Below are 18,799 nucleotides of genomic sequence, written 5' to 3' on the forward strand. Positions count from 1 at the left end.
ATACAGATATCATAGATCAAGTTCGAAATAAAACGTATAAGGTTGGTTTTAAGAAGGATGATGTTTCAGTGGTATGCACTTGCAAGAAGTTTGAAAGACATGGAATGCTCTGTCGACATGCTCTGTGTGTCTTTAAAGATCGGGGAATTCAGAAAGTTCCAAGTGACTACCGCTTAGTCGGTGGAGCAAACTAGCAACTCCGCCATCAATCGTCGGCCCTAATGGCGGTTGTTACTTGCGATTGTACATCAATGGATGTACAGAAAAACAAAGTTGGCGAGTTATGGTTAGAGTTGTTTACTTGTGTGGCACTTGTTGAACAGAGTCCTGGGCATTGTGATGAGTTGCTTGGGATTTTGCGTGAGTTCAAGGAAAGGGTAAAAATTACCCCTGATGAAAGTGGAAATACTGGTTTTGCAAAGGTAAAGGACAAGAATGCTGAAATGGGGATGCTTTTAGGAACAAGCATCCCTAGTGAGATTAAGGTTTTGCCTCCAAGGCAGTGCAAAAACAAAGGGTCGGGAAAAAGGTTGATCTCACAAAGAGAACGAGCTGGGGAAGTGAACAAGAAAACGCTAAGAAAATGCAGGGCCTGTGGGGAGATGGCGAACCACGACAGTAGGAATTGTGACCGAAGGACAACCGACAATGAGTAGAGTAATTTTTTATTTTACCTTATTGAGAAATTCGGGAATTTTATTTTATTTGATAGATATTGGACATTTGCCTTATTGAATAATTCGGGAATTTTTATTTTATTTGATAGATGTTAGACTTTTTTTCTTAAAACGAATGAATGTAACACTTATAGAATGAAAAGCCTGAGTGTTCCTGTCACCATTATTTCGTGCACATACAACGGTATTTCATGCACATACACATGTATTTCATGCACAAAGAACGTTATTTCATGCACACATTATGCGAGTATCAAGAAACCTTACGGCGATTAATTTGATCTACCACTACATCCTTCTTTGCTACCACATCCCCAACCGTCAAAGTTAATAATAAAATTCCAAAATCTAAATTAAAATGCAACATTTTAAAAGTTCACTTGAGATTACTTTAAGATTTGACCTTGGACACATGAGTTACATATTTCATGCATGCACACTGTTATTTCATGCATGTGGAACAGTTTTAATGCATTTACGATATTTTCGATTTCATTCTGACCTTTTCGTTGTCCAATTTTGAAAATTGTCTCTCGTTTTCGTTGCCTCGTGACATGTTTGTTATCCAATTTTGAAAATTGTCTCTCGTTTTCGTTGCCTCGTGACATGTTTGTTATCCAAATTTGAAAATTGTCTCTCGTTTTCGTTGCCTCGTGACATGTTCGTTATCCAATTTTGAAAATTGTTTCTCGTTTTAGTTGCCCCGTGACATGTTTTTAGAATTAGTCCAGAAACATGACTTCATGTCTTACACGCCTTACATATTCCAAAATCTAATATGTACTCTCAAGACTTAGTGTACTACATATTCCAGAATAAACTCCACAAGAATCTAATATTCCAGGGTCTACACCCTTTGTACATCCCTCGACTCAAGGAATCAGATCAAAAAATGGCAGTGTTTCGAATTTTGGATTAGGTCATCTGCCACTCCCTTTGCACATCCCTCGACTCAAGTGTTTCGAAAATATCACCTAGTGATAATCCTACAAAAAACGGGGGGGGAGGGGGAAATCTTTGTTACGTAAAAGTCACTACGAGACAGAATCTAATGAAAAGAAGATTAAAATTAGGCAAAATTTAAATTAGGCATTCAAGGTTCTTTATATTTACCTTTCTCTTGTTTCGCTTCCATTTGATGAGACGTGCAATCATACTCGTACCATATTCATCCAAATCCTACGTAAAAATTTTATTTGACAATAAATATTGAAATGCTTGAAATATAATATACTGAATAATGTTTACAAAAGTTTGTTGAAAAATTTATACCTCGTAAGAACGCTCATCACTCCATGATGCTTGATCACACAAATTTTCTAGCCACTTTAACAAATAAACTCCACAAGAATACCCATTCTTTTGTTGAGGCACTTGCACAATCTCCCACTGAAAAGTCTTGATCTCCAACAACCTTGTGTATCTTGGAGAGTCTCTTACGATGATCTCCAAAGCAGGCATGAGCTATACAAAAACAAGACAGTGAGTGATTGTGGTATAAGGCTATTTAATACACATGCAAGGGTATGTCATGCACATACAAGGGTATTTCATGCACATAAAGATCACCAACAATATTTTCATTCGACAATGCATTTTGGGCAGTCAAAAACTGTTGAGCAGCCTTCCGGATATAATAAGTGAGGGGTAACATGTTTTTGTGCAAAAACTAATAAATCATACCTGTTCAACTAAAAACTTTTGCCTGACTTCACGGCGCCTGGGCAGGTTGGAGTCGAGTATGAAGTTCATCCTTTTCCCAAAGTCAACAACGCATGCAAACCAATGTGATCTCTCCACACAATAAGGAAAGAAAGCCTGAAATATTACAAACTAGTCAAGTAGGATTGATCGACTTCAAATGGAAAAAAAATGCATTGGGAAAAAATTGCATGGAAAAAAAAGTAAGAGAATATTTATTTACCAGTTGGGTTGTGTTTAGATTGAGGGGCAAGTAGTCAAGTAGGACGTATTGACTTCGAAACCCCTTTTTACCGACAACTCCCTGAAAATTTGAGAACATTTGTCAAAATTCTTTGTCATTTCAAAAACCAAAAACAAGCATTTGACACAATAAGGAATATGAATACCTTTATGATTGTCGGAAAATACACAACACTTGGGTTTTCGAGTGTAGTACGAATACCAACAAGATCAATAACCATATCCATTACCCAATTTCTGGCGGCAAAGTGCAGCGCGTCTTGGGTAACTTGCAACCAATCGGTTTCTACAACGACCTCACTACTGATGCACATGTTGCAATTAGATTAGAAAACACGGAACAACGGAGAGTGGACAAAAACTGAAGTTTTTAAAAAGCTGTATGGTCAGTTAGAACTTACTCCTTGTTCTTCTTATTATTCCGAATATAATTGATCAAGTGTGCATCCAGTATATGATAAATCATCATGTGGCGCTTCATTCGAGAAAAGGGGAAAATAAAAGCTCCTTTATTAACATGGAAAAACGGAAAAACGGAAAACAAAGCTACTTAAGATTTCGCATTACCGAATCGACCGCCATTCTTGTAAGCCTTTCTTTGCAGTTGTCACTTGAAGTTTATAAGAGTTGTATCGCCAAGTTAGAATTTCATTGCAAACCCTCACAACATAACGTTTAACATCAACTCTCTGAACAATAACAACAAAAGAAATCAACATCAGTGACTTCATATTTAATGCACATACAAGGGAAAGTTGAATTAAATAATACAGACTTACTCCCTTTACGACCCACCTTTGAACCTAAGCGTCCCTTAGCCTCGTTGTACATCTCCATATGACGCATGAGGTAGATTCCAGTATCATGCTCGACATCAACGACAACATGCGGAATATACAACTTAGGAATCAAAAGCCATGAAGACACCAAGTTTGGAAGCTTACTTGAAAGCGTACCCAACAAGTTCTTCTGAAAAAGGTAAAACAATGACAAGTAAATAATCTCTCACAAAAATTAGACGAAAATCAGGCACTTTATTGCAAAAATATCTGAAGATATACCACAGGTCTAACATGGTGAGAATAGTCAGTTGACGGAGGCATCAAGTGCATCACTTCTAACAGCTTCTTACTAACATGGTAACAGAAGACAAATGGCAAGGGTGTAACAATAGGAATGAAAACCTGTACGACTTTGAAAACAAAGACAATAATGAAAAGAAAGACACTTAGTTGAGAACAGCCATGGAAATGTGAAAATCTTGAAGGACTTACCAACTCCACGTCTGCAAATTTGACATCCAATGAGTCAATCTGTTCATTAAATTAGGTGACCCGTATTAGAGAATAAAAACTTGTAATAATTGGGCACTTATTTGATGCATGTTCAGTGTTGTTTAATGCACCTAGATTGGTATTTCGTGCATCTACAATCTTATTTCATGCATTCGAAAGTCTAATGCACCCAAGGTTGAGAATGACCATGGAACACTTACGTCAGTTGTCTCTGTGATAAATAGACGGCAAGGGCATTTACGATTTCTGAATTTATTGCCCTCATTCAAATAATCACACCACACAGAAATGACATCTGTATGAACTCGACGATCAAGAAGCAAACTCTTCATATGACTTCGTGTGAGAGTCTTGCCCGCATAGCACTAAATAAAACCTCCCTATACTGATTATGATAACATGAAACTTAGTGTTATACAAAGAAAATGTAATACATATATGCCGAATAAGATTAAAATATAGGAGAGTGATACATACTCTTCATCTAAGTCCTCTGAAAATGCATAGTCTCCTACCAGTTTTTCCGATCGACTCAAGTCACGAACCATGTCCACGTTTCTGATAAAGTAAGGTGACCGGTAAACATTCGCTACCTCAACACACCTCTTAGGGAGCACCCTTATACCAGCCCCCTGCCTCTCAATGGCATAATCTGAGGGGGCAGTTGGAGAAGAGGGCACAATTGGCGATTCATCCAACGATACTTGAGAGGAGATAACTACAGGCAATGGTTGGGATGTTTGGGATGAGATCAGAATTGGCAATATTGGCGATAAAGGACGAACTACTGGAACAGACGTCGTAGTTGTTGTGCTTGAATAAGGAACACTTGAAGCAGCCTGCAACCTGGACTCAAGGAACTCTTGAGAGTTATATGGTGCATCATCACCACTAAAAGGCTGAAAGACGGTCCTTCCAGAAGCGCCTCATCCCTCTTTTCCTTTTCCTTTTTTTCGTTCCACAAATTTTCATGATGTGAATCAAACACCTTGCCAACATGAGTGTATGCATTATTAAGGATCCCTTCTAATTCAGCCATGACAGTGGGATTGTCTAGAAACGCATCATCTGCACAACTCATGTCAACCTCCTCCTTCTTCAACTCCTCCTCCTCCACTTTACCCTCATCCTTCTTCAACTCCTTCTCCACTGCCACCTCCTCCTTTCTCTCCTTCAATTCATTCTTATCTTTCTCATTGTCCTTTTCCACTTTATCCTCCTCCATCTTCTCCATGGTAGCACCCTCCCTTTCACAATCAGCACCTTCCCTTTCACCTTCTTCTGTACTCTGCTGTGAAAGGGAAAATCCTTCAAATAAACAATCTGCCAACTTTGACATTTGCGTGACAGCCGGGAAAGCGGGAGCCTTACACTTAGCATTTCTAACTGCTTTGGTAAAGTCACCATAAATGTCTGCAAGTCGAATGGCTGTGCTTGCCAAAACCTTGATGGATTCTTTCCTCTCATCAACCGGTTCAGCTTCAAGTTCAGGTTCAGGTTGAGGTTCAGGTTGATTTTGAGGTTTAATTTGAGGTTGAGGTTCAAGTTCAGGTAAACGTACAGGTACAAGTTCACGTTCATGATGAGTTGCAACATAAGCAAATATGGGTTCAACAGAGCCCTTGCCAAAGCCACCCCCCTTCTCCTTCTCCAACTTAACCCTTTCTCTAATTTTCTCATCCGTCCAATTCGCTAATAAGGGAAATGATCGACGCACCGTTCTCGTCATGAAAACACATCTATCCAAGTAGATAATCTGGAAAATCAGAATCGGTCCCTTAAAATAAGTTTTAGGGGAATTAGCTATAGCCGCCTTCCACGACATGACGTTGTTGATCATATGGGACCGTGAAAATTTTCACCAATTCATGTTAGGGACATCGGCGAGATTTGAAAGGGAGCTTAATATCCGAGGGCTAGGATGATCACCTACTACCCCCATCAAGAGAACATTGACGATATAGATGAGGAAATTCCTCTTGAAATCGTCTCCACCATCCCGTTGCTCCATCATATTATCTAAGATAACCTTTTTCGTAATATCTGAGGTGGTAAACTGAGCCTTATACCTCTTGACAGCCTTTGTGTACTCCTTTTCCTTACAGAACACCAGCTACGACAATGTCAATCGGTCCCATAGGAAGTCCAGTTGCAACGTGGACATCCTCATCAGAGATAACAAGATCGCGGTTCATCAATGAACAATTGAACGGATTAAATGTCTCGACAATCCATCTGGCCAAATGGCCATTGATTTCTTCTGACTTAAGTTGTAACAACCCTCCAAACCCCATACTGTGTATGGCTTCAATTTGCTTTTCGGATGGCCTCAACTTGATGAAATTAGTGATCAAGGAAGGACTCATCCGAGTGAGGAGAGGCTTATACTTGTCAGAACGCTTTCTTTTTTTTATACTTTGCGTTGGCTCTTTGCTTGTTGCTGCTGCTTTCCTCTTGTTCTTGTTAGGAGACAACTCTGGTGCGACTTCGTCGTGAACTTTGGCTTTAACACGCGGACTCCGTTGCCGCGGTGAAATTTGTTCTGCCTCTGCTGCTGTAGGGTTTGGTTTGACAGTGCATTATCTCACAAAGTAGTCGAGATTAGTAAGGTAGCTTATTTCATGTATATACAAAATTGTTTTATGCACATAGGTAGTTATTTGATGCATATACACGGTTGGTCCATGAATTCATAAGACTATTGTACACCAAACCAAACAGTGATTAGCTTCAGGAAGACAACTTATTTCATGCATGTACAAAAGTTGTTTAATGCACTTAAACAGTTATTTGATGCATATACACGGTTGGTCCATGAATTCATAAGACTATTGTACGCCAAACCAAACAGTGATTAGCTTCAGGAAGACAGCTTATTTCATGCATGTACAAAAGTTGTTTAATGCACTTAAACAGTTATTTGATGCATATACAAGCTTGGTCCATGAATTCATTAGACTATTGAACGCCAAACCAAACAGTGATTAGCTTCAGGAAGACAGCTTATTTCATGTATGTACAAAGTTGTTTAATGGACATAAACAGTTATTTGATGCATATACAAGGTTAGTCCATTAATTCATAAGACTAGTGCACACCAAACCAAACACAGATTAGCTTCAGGAAGACAGCTTATTTCATGCATATACAAGCTTATTTCAGGAAAACAAGATTTTAAAAAGGGGCCCGGGTGTCCCAAAACGGGACGGGAAAGGGTTTAGGGTTGGATTAGGCGGACCGCCACCGCGGGTCCGCCTAATCCAACCCTAAACCCTTTCCCTTGCTATTGTCATTCGAACACGAAAACCTAAAGACATCCTAGAAGGGGACGAGTGAACCCTTTTTTGGGGACGGGATTTTAGAAAGGGGCCCGGGTGTCCTAAAACGGGACGGGAAAGGGTTTAGGGTTGGATTAGGCGGACCACTACCGCGGGTCCGCCTAATCCAACCCTAAACCCTTTCCCTTGCTATTGTCATTCGAACACGAAAACCTAAAGACACCCTAGAAGGGGACGAGTGAACCCTTTTTTGGGGACGGGATTTTAGAAAGGGGCCCGGGTGTCCTAAAACGGGACGAGAAAGGGTTTAGGGTTGGATTAGGCGGACCGCTACCGCGGGTCCGCCTAATCCAACCCTAAACCCTTTCCCTTGCTATTGTCATTCAAACACGAAAACCTAAAGACACCCTAGAAGGGGACGAGTGAACCCTTTTTTGGGGACGGGATTTTAGAAAGGGGCCCGGGTGTCCTAAAACGGGACGGGAAAGGGTTTAGGGTTGGATTAGGCGGACCGCTACCGCGGGTCCGCCTAATCCAACCCTAAAACCTTTCCCTTGCTATTGTCATTCGAACACGAAAACCTAAAGACACCCTAGAAGGGAACGAGTGAACCCTTTTTTGGGGACGGGATTTTAGAAAGGGGCCCGGGTTCCTAAAACGGGACGGGAAAGGGTTTAGGGTTGGATTAGGCGGACCGCTACCGCGGGTCCGCCTAATCCAAACCTATACCCTTTCCCTTGCTATTGTCATTCGAACACGAAAACCTAAAGACAGCCTAGAAGGGGACGAGTGAACCCTTTTTTGGGGACGAGATTTTTAAAAGGGGCTCGGGTGTCCTAAAATGGGACGGGAAAGGGTTTAGGGTCCGCCTAATCCAACCCTAAACCCTTTCCCTTGCTATTATCATTCGAACAAGAAGAAAACCGCAAGGCATGGTTGTTTAATGCATATGGATTGTTTTTTTATGCATATACAAGGCTACTTGATGCATTCATAAGGGTATTACACCTTAAACCATCACCATTAATATTCGAACAAACGACATATACTGGAAATCTTTAAACGGGACAAGAAAAGGTAAACCCTCACCATTGTTGTTACCAGAAAGCATATCTGGTGATACTTGCTCAGTAACTTTTGGTTGGATACGTGGACCCTGTCGACGTGGAGGAGGAATTTGTTTTGGCTTTGCAGCTGTAGTATTTGGGTTGGGAGGATTATCTGACAAAGTAAGTAGGTTAAGAAGGCAGCTTATTTGAGGCATATACAGGGGTATTTTAATGCACTGAGATTTTTTTTTGATGCATCTACAAGGCTGTTCCATAGATCCAAAAACTTCATGTAATTATGAAATAATGAAAAGCTCGATGATTAACAAAATAAGGAAAAGAAACTTCATTAATAAAACATATCATCCATACATGACAAAGCTTTACAACATTGAAAATGGGAAAACCCGACTACATAATTATACAAAGGTGGCTTAATACATGGAATTATACAAGAGTACCACAAAAGACTGAAAATAGGGCAACTTTAAGACCTGAACCGTTAAAGGCCTAAATAGAGGAAAAAACCGAAAAAAGGTAAACTGGCCCGAGTTGCTAAGTCTGTTGAAATGGCAACTGCTGTGTCACGTGCAGGAGATGGCGTGGCTAAAGCATGAAGCAACTCATTCACATGTGCACGTTCAGCATCATCAAGAGCATTAAGATGTTCTCTTTGGAAAATATTGTTCTCTTGTTGATGATGCAGGAGCAATTTAGCTGCCAAATCTTCAGTCATAAAGCATTTGCATCTTTTATAAATTATTTTAGGACCCCTACGAACAATTCTTACACCATTGATATCATTGGTCCGTAGAGAAATGCCATATGCATGTTCAATGAGAGGTGTAGTTGGGTGTATGAGGAAAAGCTGAGACCAACTCCTACAGACCAACGCCACATTTGCCTTATCTTCGTTAAAATATAGTTGGTTAAATATGTTAGTCACTAGATCTTGATTATTGAAAACATCATCAAGTTGGGCTTGATAACAGTTGTCGGTAAGCTGAACTTTGTCTAAGGGAGCAAATGACAAACCCATAGCCTCTTTTTTTTCTCTTACGTAATTCTTGACAAAAAGTGCTTTATCTTCTTCATAAATTTTGACTACCCACCCCTTGCACCAATTGGCCATACTTCGCTATGTATAAGTAGTTGACCAGTAAGAGAATGACCTACAAGCATCACAAATTGAACTCTCGAATGAAAAAAGTAGAAATAGGAACTAGTAAGGAAAAGAGTACAAGCAGTCCGTCATTTGAAAATCACATAAAGCATGCAGAAAAACACTAAGATAAATTCAGGAAATATCACATTAAGCAAGCAATACAGGTATTGCATCCAAGTTTAGAGAGAGCATTAAAATGTAGTCTATCATTATTTTGGGGTAAGGAAGGGATGAAACATAAAAACAGACAAAACTATGCAGATTTTCTTACAACATACTTTGGTCAACAGCATCATTTAGAGTTGAATTTGTTGGGTTTGGTGGGAAATAATCTTTCACTGATCTACCTCCTTTTATTTGTGTAATTTTGACTGGTGTGTTTTTCTTCCTTGCAACAGTCTTTCGCCTCATATCTGTGAATGTATTGACTGATGTTAACACAGGTGAAAATACAAATTTCGGCCAATGCACAACCGAGAGCATTTAGATTTTGGAAAATATGCAGATTTTCCGAGTCAAGGGCCCTCTACTAATTAAGCATTGGCACCTTATCGACAATGAACCTACTGCTAATTTTAAAGTGACGTCGTGTTTGATGCGGACAGGGCCTTATTTGATGCACATTGAACCCTATTTTATGCACGTTGGACCTTATTTCATGCACGGACAGAGGACGAGTATCCTAAAACCTCAGCTTACTTGGCTAAAAAATACTGAAAACAACAAGCAACTCGACTATTCTTTCAGATCCAAACAATATAGATCATTTAAAACCAAAAGACCCTCACAAAATACGCAAATTCAATTATTTAAAAGTACTTGAACATGCAATCAGAATAAAAACTCACAAATCCGCAAATTCAATTATTAAAAATTACTTGAACATGCAATCAGAACAAAAATGCAGAAATCGCTAAACTATAAGCAACGTATAAACTCGATTTTCTATGCAAATGTGTTCAATACATTAAAACTACAATTTCTCCCCGAATCTAAGAATTCATTATAGAATAACAATTAAAAGACCTTAATTAGGGAAATTACTGCAAATTAGGGTTAATAGTTTAATATGAATTGATGAATGTCGGGGGAATTGATGAATGTCGAAGGAAAAAATACATGCATGATAAAATTACAGTACAATCGCCATTATCCGAAGCATAGTACCTGAATTTGTAGGAATGAGATTGATAAATCTCGCGAAAATGCTCCTGACGAATGGATTGAACCGTAATATGAGAAGCAGATGATCGGAAACGATGGAGGTAGGATATAGATGAGCAGCGACGACGATTGGAGAAGACGAACGGAAATGGCGACGATCGGAAACGGGGATGATGAGGGTCGTAGAGAGAGAAGAAGATGAGTGAGAAAGGGAAAATTGGGAAATGAATGAAATTGAAAGGTTTGGGGAGTTGAGCACGTAAAGTTGTAATATTATTAGTAATATTAATTAGTAATGTTAATATTAGTAGTATTATTAGTGGTTCTCATGGTTCTCATCATCCTAGTGGTTCTCATATGATCCCGAATATATATATATATATATATATATATATATATATATATATATATATATATATATATATATGATCAAATGAGTTAGGTCACTTTTGGTGAGTTACCCCTCTGAATCTGGACCATTGATCTAGCATAAGATATGTGGCTGAGATTTAATTTTACATCTCATATATAAACCAAATTTTGACAATTTGACTTCTTTTTTTCCCCCATTTTCTCGTCAGTTTCCATACTCCGTTCTCCATTTTAGTTCGTTGTTCATCTTCGCTGTCGTCAATTATTGTGCTCAATTTGTTCGTCCTTCTACTTCATTATCGTCATTTTCTCTCATAAATCGTTGTTCTCAATTTGTTCGTGCTTCTCAACAGGTAATCAATGAGCTGAATTAATTTTTTCCGTTGATTTTGAATGTGTCGTCTTCTTGTTTTCTACTTGATTTTGTTGTGTTTTCTGTGTTTATTCTTCATTTTGTTTAGTATATAGTTTAATTTGTTGTGTTTTTATTGTTAAATTATATTTTTTCATTGTCTTCGCATAATTTAGGGTTTCGTAATTCATTTTTTTCATTTTTGTATCTTTTGTTGAGGTTTTTCTTTTTGTGGTGAATTCGTGTACATTCTAATGAACATAATGTTGTGTGTTTGGAATTATTTTTGTTATTGTAATGTATTGATGTTGTTATTGTAATGTATTGTGGTAGTTATTGTAATGTAGAAACTCAGTTATTGTAATGAGTATTATTTTAGTTATTGATCTTTGGTTAGTGTTTTAAAGTCAGCTTTTAGTCAAGTCCAGTTATTTTAATATGAAAAGTTTGTTATTGTAATATATTGATGTTGTTATTGTAATATAGTGATGTTTATTATTGTAATGTATTGGGGTAGTTATTGTAATATTGTAATTTAGTTTTTCTATACGTAGTATTATTTAGTTATCATTTTAGTCAAGTCCAGTTATTGTATTACTTTATCCTGATTATTGTATTATTAAAACTCAGTTATTGTATTAGTTGTTGTCATATTTTTTGTGTTTATTCTGATAATTTTGTATTCTGTGCTCAGTGATAAAAACAAATGGATCCTAAACGTAATAGGGAGCCTGAAGTTGGTAATAAAGCTGATTTAAAACGCTCAAAAGTAAATTTTCCAAAAATGAAGCTCAGTAAGGTTCCTGGAACTCCAAGATTAAACATGTGAGTATATGTGTCCTGCCCCCTGTTATGAGTTTCTGTTTATTTCTCTTTTATTTTCATGTGTCACTCTTTTTATATTTTGCTTGATTTTCCATTTCAGTGCTGCAAACATTAAAGTAAGCTGTTGTCCTAATGGTTTGGTTAATCTGTTAAAACAACTTGGTCCAAATCAGTGAAAGACTGTCATTGAGATCGGATTTGGTGCTTTGCTTGATTTTAAAGTGAACAGTTTGACATTGGGTGTTATACCATTGTTTATAAAACACTTTAATGCAACTGCTCATATTTTTCAAGCAAGAGATGTCAAGTTTTTTCTGTCAAAAGATGATGTGTATGATGTTTTTGGATTGCCAGACGGTGGTGATAAGGTTGAGGTTGTTTACACTGGACATAGTTTATTGTCTTCACAAGAAACGTTGAAAGCTGAGTTCCGGAAGAAGTTTAATGTAGAAGGGACAAATTATGTTACTATCCCTGCTGTTTATAATGCAATTACTGCTATGGGGGATAATAGGGGAGATGAATTTTGGAAGCTGTTTGTGCTTTATCCTATGTCTATTGTCCTTGCTTCCCCTTCAAATTATGGAATTGACTTTTCAATTCTTAAAGCGGTGCAAGATGTTTCACGTATCCACCATTTGTATTGGTGTGGGTATGTGTTTGATAAATTAGTCGAGGGTGTTGAGCGGTGTAGAACTGGGTTGTCTACTTTGCGTGGTTACATACTTGTTGTTATGGTGGCATACTTCCATCGTATGCGTTTTAAGGAATATACAATGTCTTTTGAGACTCCTCTTATCAAGCACTGGGATGAGAAGTCTTTTATTAGTAAAGGTACTTTAGAGCTCAATTCTGGTTCGTTAGGGAATGGGGAATATATCAATGGTGTCTATCCTGTCCAAAAACGCTTAAGAGAAGCAAAAGCTGCCGAGGTATGTGCAGTCGTTGTTGATAAACCTGAACCTGGGAAAAAGTATCTGGAACTGCCTGACTGTTTTGATACTGATGATGTTATTCGAGCAAAGGCTGCTGATGTAAGTTCCAATCATTCTTCCCATCATTTTTGTAGTTATTGTAAAGATGTAGTGTAGTTATTTTAAAACTTTGTAGCAGTTATTTTTTTCAATTATTGTAAAGACTTAGTATAATTATTCTTTCATTCTTTTTGTTTTTCTTAGGTTTCCCAAGCACATTTTTTGATGATAAAGAGGGATGTTGAGATATTTCTCCATTTGTACACGCAACGGAAGGAAGCGATGGGAAAGGAGTGTGGTTCTTCAACAATTGAAGATTCTTCGACAACCACTTCAGTTTCTTTGACTCTTGCTTTCATTAGTGACGACGATTCTTTGTTCACTAAATATTTCAATTTTATTTGTGAAAAAGCTGAGGAAATCAAACAGGCGGGAACTAAACTGCCGTTGTATGAAAGTTTTTGTAAGGAGCATGAAAAGAGGAAAGATGAAAGGAATGGGGGTTTAGTGTTTGATCCAGAAAACTATAAGGTGGTTTATTCTCGGGAGAAAGGTAAAAAAAGATCCCTGATGTAGCGGTTGAGAAACCGAATGAGGAGGTGCCAACTAATGACGACATTGGTAATATTGATGTTGAGTGTGAAGCTGTGCACTTGAGTAATGTGGATGATGTTGTTAACAAAGTTGTCAACGAGGCTTTTGTTGGGGCTAGAACGCAAGATAGTTCTGTTATAAATACTTACCTGCTGCATTCAGACGTTATGCCTGAGCATACGTTTTTTTGGGAATTGTGGTATAGGGTGTGATTTAGATTGTGAATCACCTGATCCTGATGCAGTTGTAGTGTCTGCTTTTTTGTGCGAGTACAAGGAGCTTTGTGCTCCTATTTTAAGGCGGAGGAAGACTGTACTTGATTACTGTTTTCTGCACGATCATGACCTACGGATTGGGTAAGCATTATATGTTTTTCGTTGCCTCTTTTTTTTTTTGCTATTATATCCATTTTTTAAAAGCTTTATTGTTGTTTATGTATTTGTTTTTACTATATAATTTGTTTCAATGTGGCAGGGAGGATTTGGTTGTGTTTTCATTTCACAATATGTTAACTCGAGATGACATTATTTCATTGTCTGCTAAGACTATGATCACATCGAACGTGATTGTCTGCTGGTCATTTTTACTTAATGACATGCTGGTCAAGGCTGGGAAAGGGTTATCCCCCACAAGAAGTTTTTTCTGTACAAGTCATTCGGTATGTGCAATTTGTTATATATTTTTGTATCAGTAAATTTACAATGGTTATGACAGTTATTCTATTTTAGTTACTTGATTATTGTAAATCATGTTAGCTGTTATTTTATTCAGCTAATCAAGTTTTCCTATTCTTCAGATTTTATTATTTATTTTTATTATTTCAATATATTAGTGTGGTTAGTGTATTATAATGAAGTTGTTATTGTGTTTTTATTTTTGTGATGTATTATTTTAGATTTTATAGAGGTTATTATATTGTATAATGATAGTTATTGTAACGCAGAATAGTTGTTATTGTATTCAGTTAACCAAGTTTTTTCAATTGTGATACTTCATTTTCTCTTATAGTGTGTGATCGATGCCATTTCGTGTTCACAATTAAGTATATGTGGTCGTTGGTCAATGGTCGATACAAAACACAATTTATACTTCACAAACAACTCTACAATTAGTAAAGAGGCAAGTAAAGGTCGGATCCCAAGGGACGGGTATTGAAATGAGAATTCTATTGTAACTAGTATTGTCTAGGGGTGTCACAAATTGGGTTGGTGTAGAAGGTCACTAAACTAAAATAACAATGAAAATAAACTAGCAAGATGAATAAAATAAGGGGTGTAAACAATTGATTAAAAGCACTAGGGTGTCATGGGATCATAGGGGAATCATGGGATATGATCATACAAACATGTTCTCAAATTATAAGCAAGCAATTATTGTTGTGATGGATTGAGTTGGGTTATATCTTACAATCCTAGGAAAGTTTGGGTCCCGGAGCCGAATCGATTAGATTGTACAACACCTACAAGTCGACTTAATCTTTCCTACTCAACACATGCATGGTCTAATGAGACTCGAGTTGGGTTATGTCTTACAAGTCTCATTGAAAAGATAGAAGATGATAGTAAATGCAAGGATTCATAGGCTTAGCATTTCATCAAATATAACATGTGCATGAATTGAGATCAAAACAAGCAAGCAAATAAGATATGAAAGCATATTGATTTAAGCATGAATCATTCCCCATGTTGGTTTCCCTAATCACCCATTAAACCCTAGCTAAGAGACTACTCACTCATTATCATGTTGATCATGCTAGCAAGGTTGTCAATCATACCAACAATATGAAACATGATGAATAAATGAAAGTAATTAACAATAATTAAAAAGGGATTAAGAGATTATACCTACTAATGATTCCAATAATAAAGCAAGAATAATAGAAGTACTTGAATCCTAGATTGAGAGGTTGTCAATCTCCCAATAATAACCCAAATAATCTTCAATTACCCAAAATAAAGGAAGAACAAGAGAGATTAAAGAACTAAAACTTGGATTAAAACTTGATTAATACTTGATTACAATATTAAAGAGAGATTTGATTGATATTAACTACACTAATTATTGATAAGAAGAACATGCTCCTCTAATTAGCCTAATGGGGTATTTATAGTGAAAATTAGGGAGGATGCATTAGGGTTAACTAAGGGCTAAACTAGTAATTACACTTTTAAGTTGAGCAAGGAGGACCCGGTATTTTCCGAGAGAAGGGCTTCTCTTTTCGTAGCTTGAAGAATGAAATCCGTCTTTGTGCGAGAATCCGGGCGGATTAGAGTCGGGACGGCCGGATTTGGGCTGTGCAATCCGAGCGGATTCAGGAGAGGGACGCTCGGATTGTTGAGGGGGAATCCGAGCGGATTCCAAGGAGGGACGCTCGGATTGTTCTGGCTGGACGGGCGGATTGTCTGCAATCCGTTCGGATTGTTGGTCAGCGTCAATTCTTCTACTTTTCTTCCCTTTTCTTCATAAATTCCTTGGGGATTTCCTTGGGGACGCAAGGATCCTTTCTCAACCATGTTCTTCTACTATGATATGTACAAAGGCCTTCTAGTCTTGTCTCTTCTTGATGCTTGGTCATTGAATACAATCAATTTAGCCTCGTTTTGCCATGAAAATGCAAGATTCTTACTCCTTTCCTACCAAGGGATCAAAATCTCAAAGAATATGCAAAACAAAGAACTAAAGATAAGAAATGACCCAAATAGGCACTAAAAAGCATGGGAACAAGGCTAATTCGGGGGCTAAATATGCGCTAATTATGGTCACATCAGTGTGGTAATATTTTTCATAGGCTTCTTTGTTTAAGCTTATCAAAGCTACTGATGATGAGAAAGATTTATACAGAAAGGAAATTTGTAATGCTTGGGACACTGTCATTGAGAACAGCCAAGGTTCTCTTGACAATTGTGCCGATTTGGTAATTTTTCCAATCCTTTCTCTTCTTTCTTTCTTCTGTTGATTATTTTATCGTTGAGAACAACAAAGGTTTATTAACGTCTGTTTTATCATGCCAGGTTTTTATCCCTGTTAATTTTGGAGATCATTTTTTCTCTGTCGTTGTTAATTTTGTAGGGAAGACTGTGGACTATCTTGACAATCGTGTATATGATGATTTTGAAGATAGTATCTGGGTGTTGGCTACCAACTCTATTGTACGTACCTTATTATAAGTTTTTTTTCATCTACTTCTTCTAGTTATGTTTTTTGTTCTTGAATGATGAATTTTGATTTAAAAATGTAACCAGGTTGAAATTTTTGGTAGTTTTCTTGTCGAGAAAGGTTTTGAAAGAGGCGGTGAGGTCTGCAATTTCAAATTCGTAAATGTGGCTTTTTGGTGGAAATCGGAAAGGTCCCAGAATTTGGATTGTGGTGTTTTTGTCATGATTCATATGATGTTTTATGTTGGGGAGTTGTTCAAATCAGAGTTGCATGACCCATTGAAAAGGATCATATATAGAGCTGAGATAACTGCCATCTTGGTTTTAGCAGATATCAACAAATTGAGGAAACAGTTGTTGGATTTGGTTGATGCTTTTACAAAGGCAAAGGCACCTTTCCTGCCTGTTTTGGTTGAGAAGCGTAAGCTAGCTGAGTCGGAAGCGATGAGGGGTCGGCGATGCTTTGGAAGTCGCTAGGGTTATGGCGGAGGAACCGGATGATGGTGTAAGTTCTCCGGGGCACAGGAAAAGAGGATGCCTGATACACCTATGAGCGCTGGGATGATTAGATCAGTGAGGTAGTTTTAGGAGATCGAACTCGATGGTCTTGGCCGCTCAATAAATCGCGTGGCAAGCGGATAAAAATCTTGTTGTTGTTTCAAAAGTTATGAGGGCTAACAGCAGATATACACGTGCTATGCCAAGCAAGAAGAAACAAATTGTTGATTATTGTTTCTTGGATGATTACAATCTTGCAAATGAGTATGTTCTTTTTTCTCCAAACTCAATGAGAAACAAGTTTGTGTGATTATTCTAATACTGTATTGTGGTTATTGTATTATACAAGTTCAATTATTCTATCTTTTTTACAAATTACAATAACTGAGTTTTTCGTAATACAATAACTATGTTAATGTAATACAATAATCGATTATTGTATTACATTAACATAGTTATTGTATTATGAAAAACTCAGTTATTGTAGCTGGTAGTGATTTTTTTTATATTGTTTTAAAATATTACTAAGCTTTTTTTTTACTCCTTTGCAGTGAACTTTTGTTTTCTGCGGGAAATGTTATCTTGGATAGGTCTAATATTCATTCTACAAAGCTCGAAAATTACACTGAGTTGCGCATAATAGCTGCCTGGTCAGTCGTCTTGAATTTCATGGAGGTTAAAGAGAAAGAAGCGCCAGTGATGATGTTCCTTGGGAAACAACATATAGTATGATCTGTTTTTCATTGTGCAGTTACTGTAGAATGTTTTATCATTTATCTTCAATTTTCTTCACACTTTTATGGTATTTATAGGGAATCTTTGAAGACATGATAGAGCAAGGAGGGGATAGTGATGCTCTATCTGATAGCCAGAAAGACAAGGTTGTGCGGTTTTGGTCCTATTTTTTAGGTGAAAACGTTGTAAACTCTGAGATTGATGTGGACCTTGTCTTCATCCTGTTGTCTTTAGATAAGTACTACTTTTGTGTTTGTGTGAACTTTATGAACAAGACGGTTGATGTGCTGGACCATAAGTTGCATAAAGATTGGAAAAAATCCGATTCTTACAGACTTGCAAAGATTGCAGTACGTTTTTCTAAATCCTGATTATATACAAATTTTATTTTAAATCAGAATTATTGTATTGCTGTAACAAAGTTATTGTATTATTTTAAACCTATTATTGTATACTCATGTTTTCTAATTCCTTTTTTTTGTTTGTACATGCTGTAGGTTGATTGTTTTTCTGACTTTTTGGATACAAGGAAAACAGCAAAATAAGGAGTTCTCATTAACACATTTACATTCGTGAATGTTGATTTTGAATGAAAAGCGAATGTCAAGTCTGATAAGGAATCGGGATTTTTCACCATGTTTCACATGCTCACATATGAAGGGAAGCACGAGAAGGGATTTTATTCGGTTAAGAAGAGAGTTGAGAGGATTCCTATATGGCTT

The 18,799-nt window shown here is 37.3% G+C and overlaps 1 protein-coding gene across 1 annotated transcript; it reads left to right on the top strand.

Moving 5' to 3' along the window:
* The first annotated feature begins 221 nt into the window (after positions 1-221).
* On the top strand, positions 222-656 carry LOC141628531 (uncharacterized). Its single transcript, XM_074441659.1, has one exon. The coding sequence runs from the start codon at positions 222-224 to the stop codon at positions 654-656; it is 435 nt and encodes a 144-aa protein (XP_074297760.1).
* Positions 657-18,799: the final 18,143 nt, after the last annotated feature.

This window comes from Silene latifolia, chromosome Y (assembly GCF_048544455.1).
Source record: "Silene latifolia isolate original U9 population chromosome Y, ASM4854445v1, whole genome shotgun sequence".
Lineage (NCBI taxonomy): Eukaryota > Viridiplantae > Streptophyta > Magnoliopsida > Caryophyllales > Caryophyllaceae > Silene > Silene latifolia.

What these genes read in the sequence shown, in the direction of transcription:
- LOC141628531 (XM_074441659.1), top strand. Translation starts at nt 222, where the DNA reads ATGGCGGTTGTTACTTGCGATTGTACATCAATGGATGTACAGAAAAAC.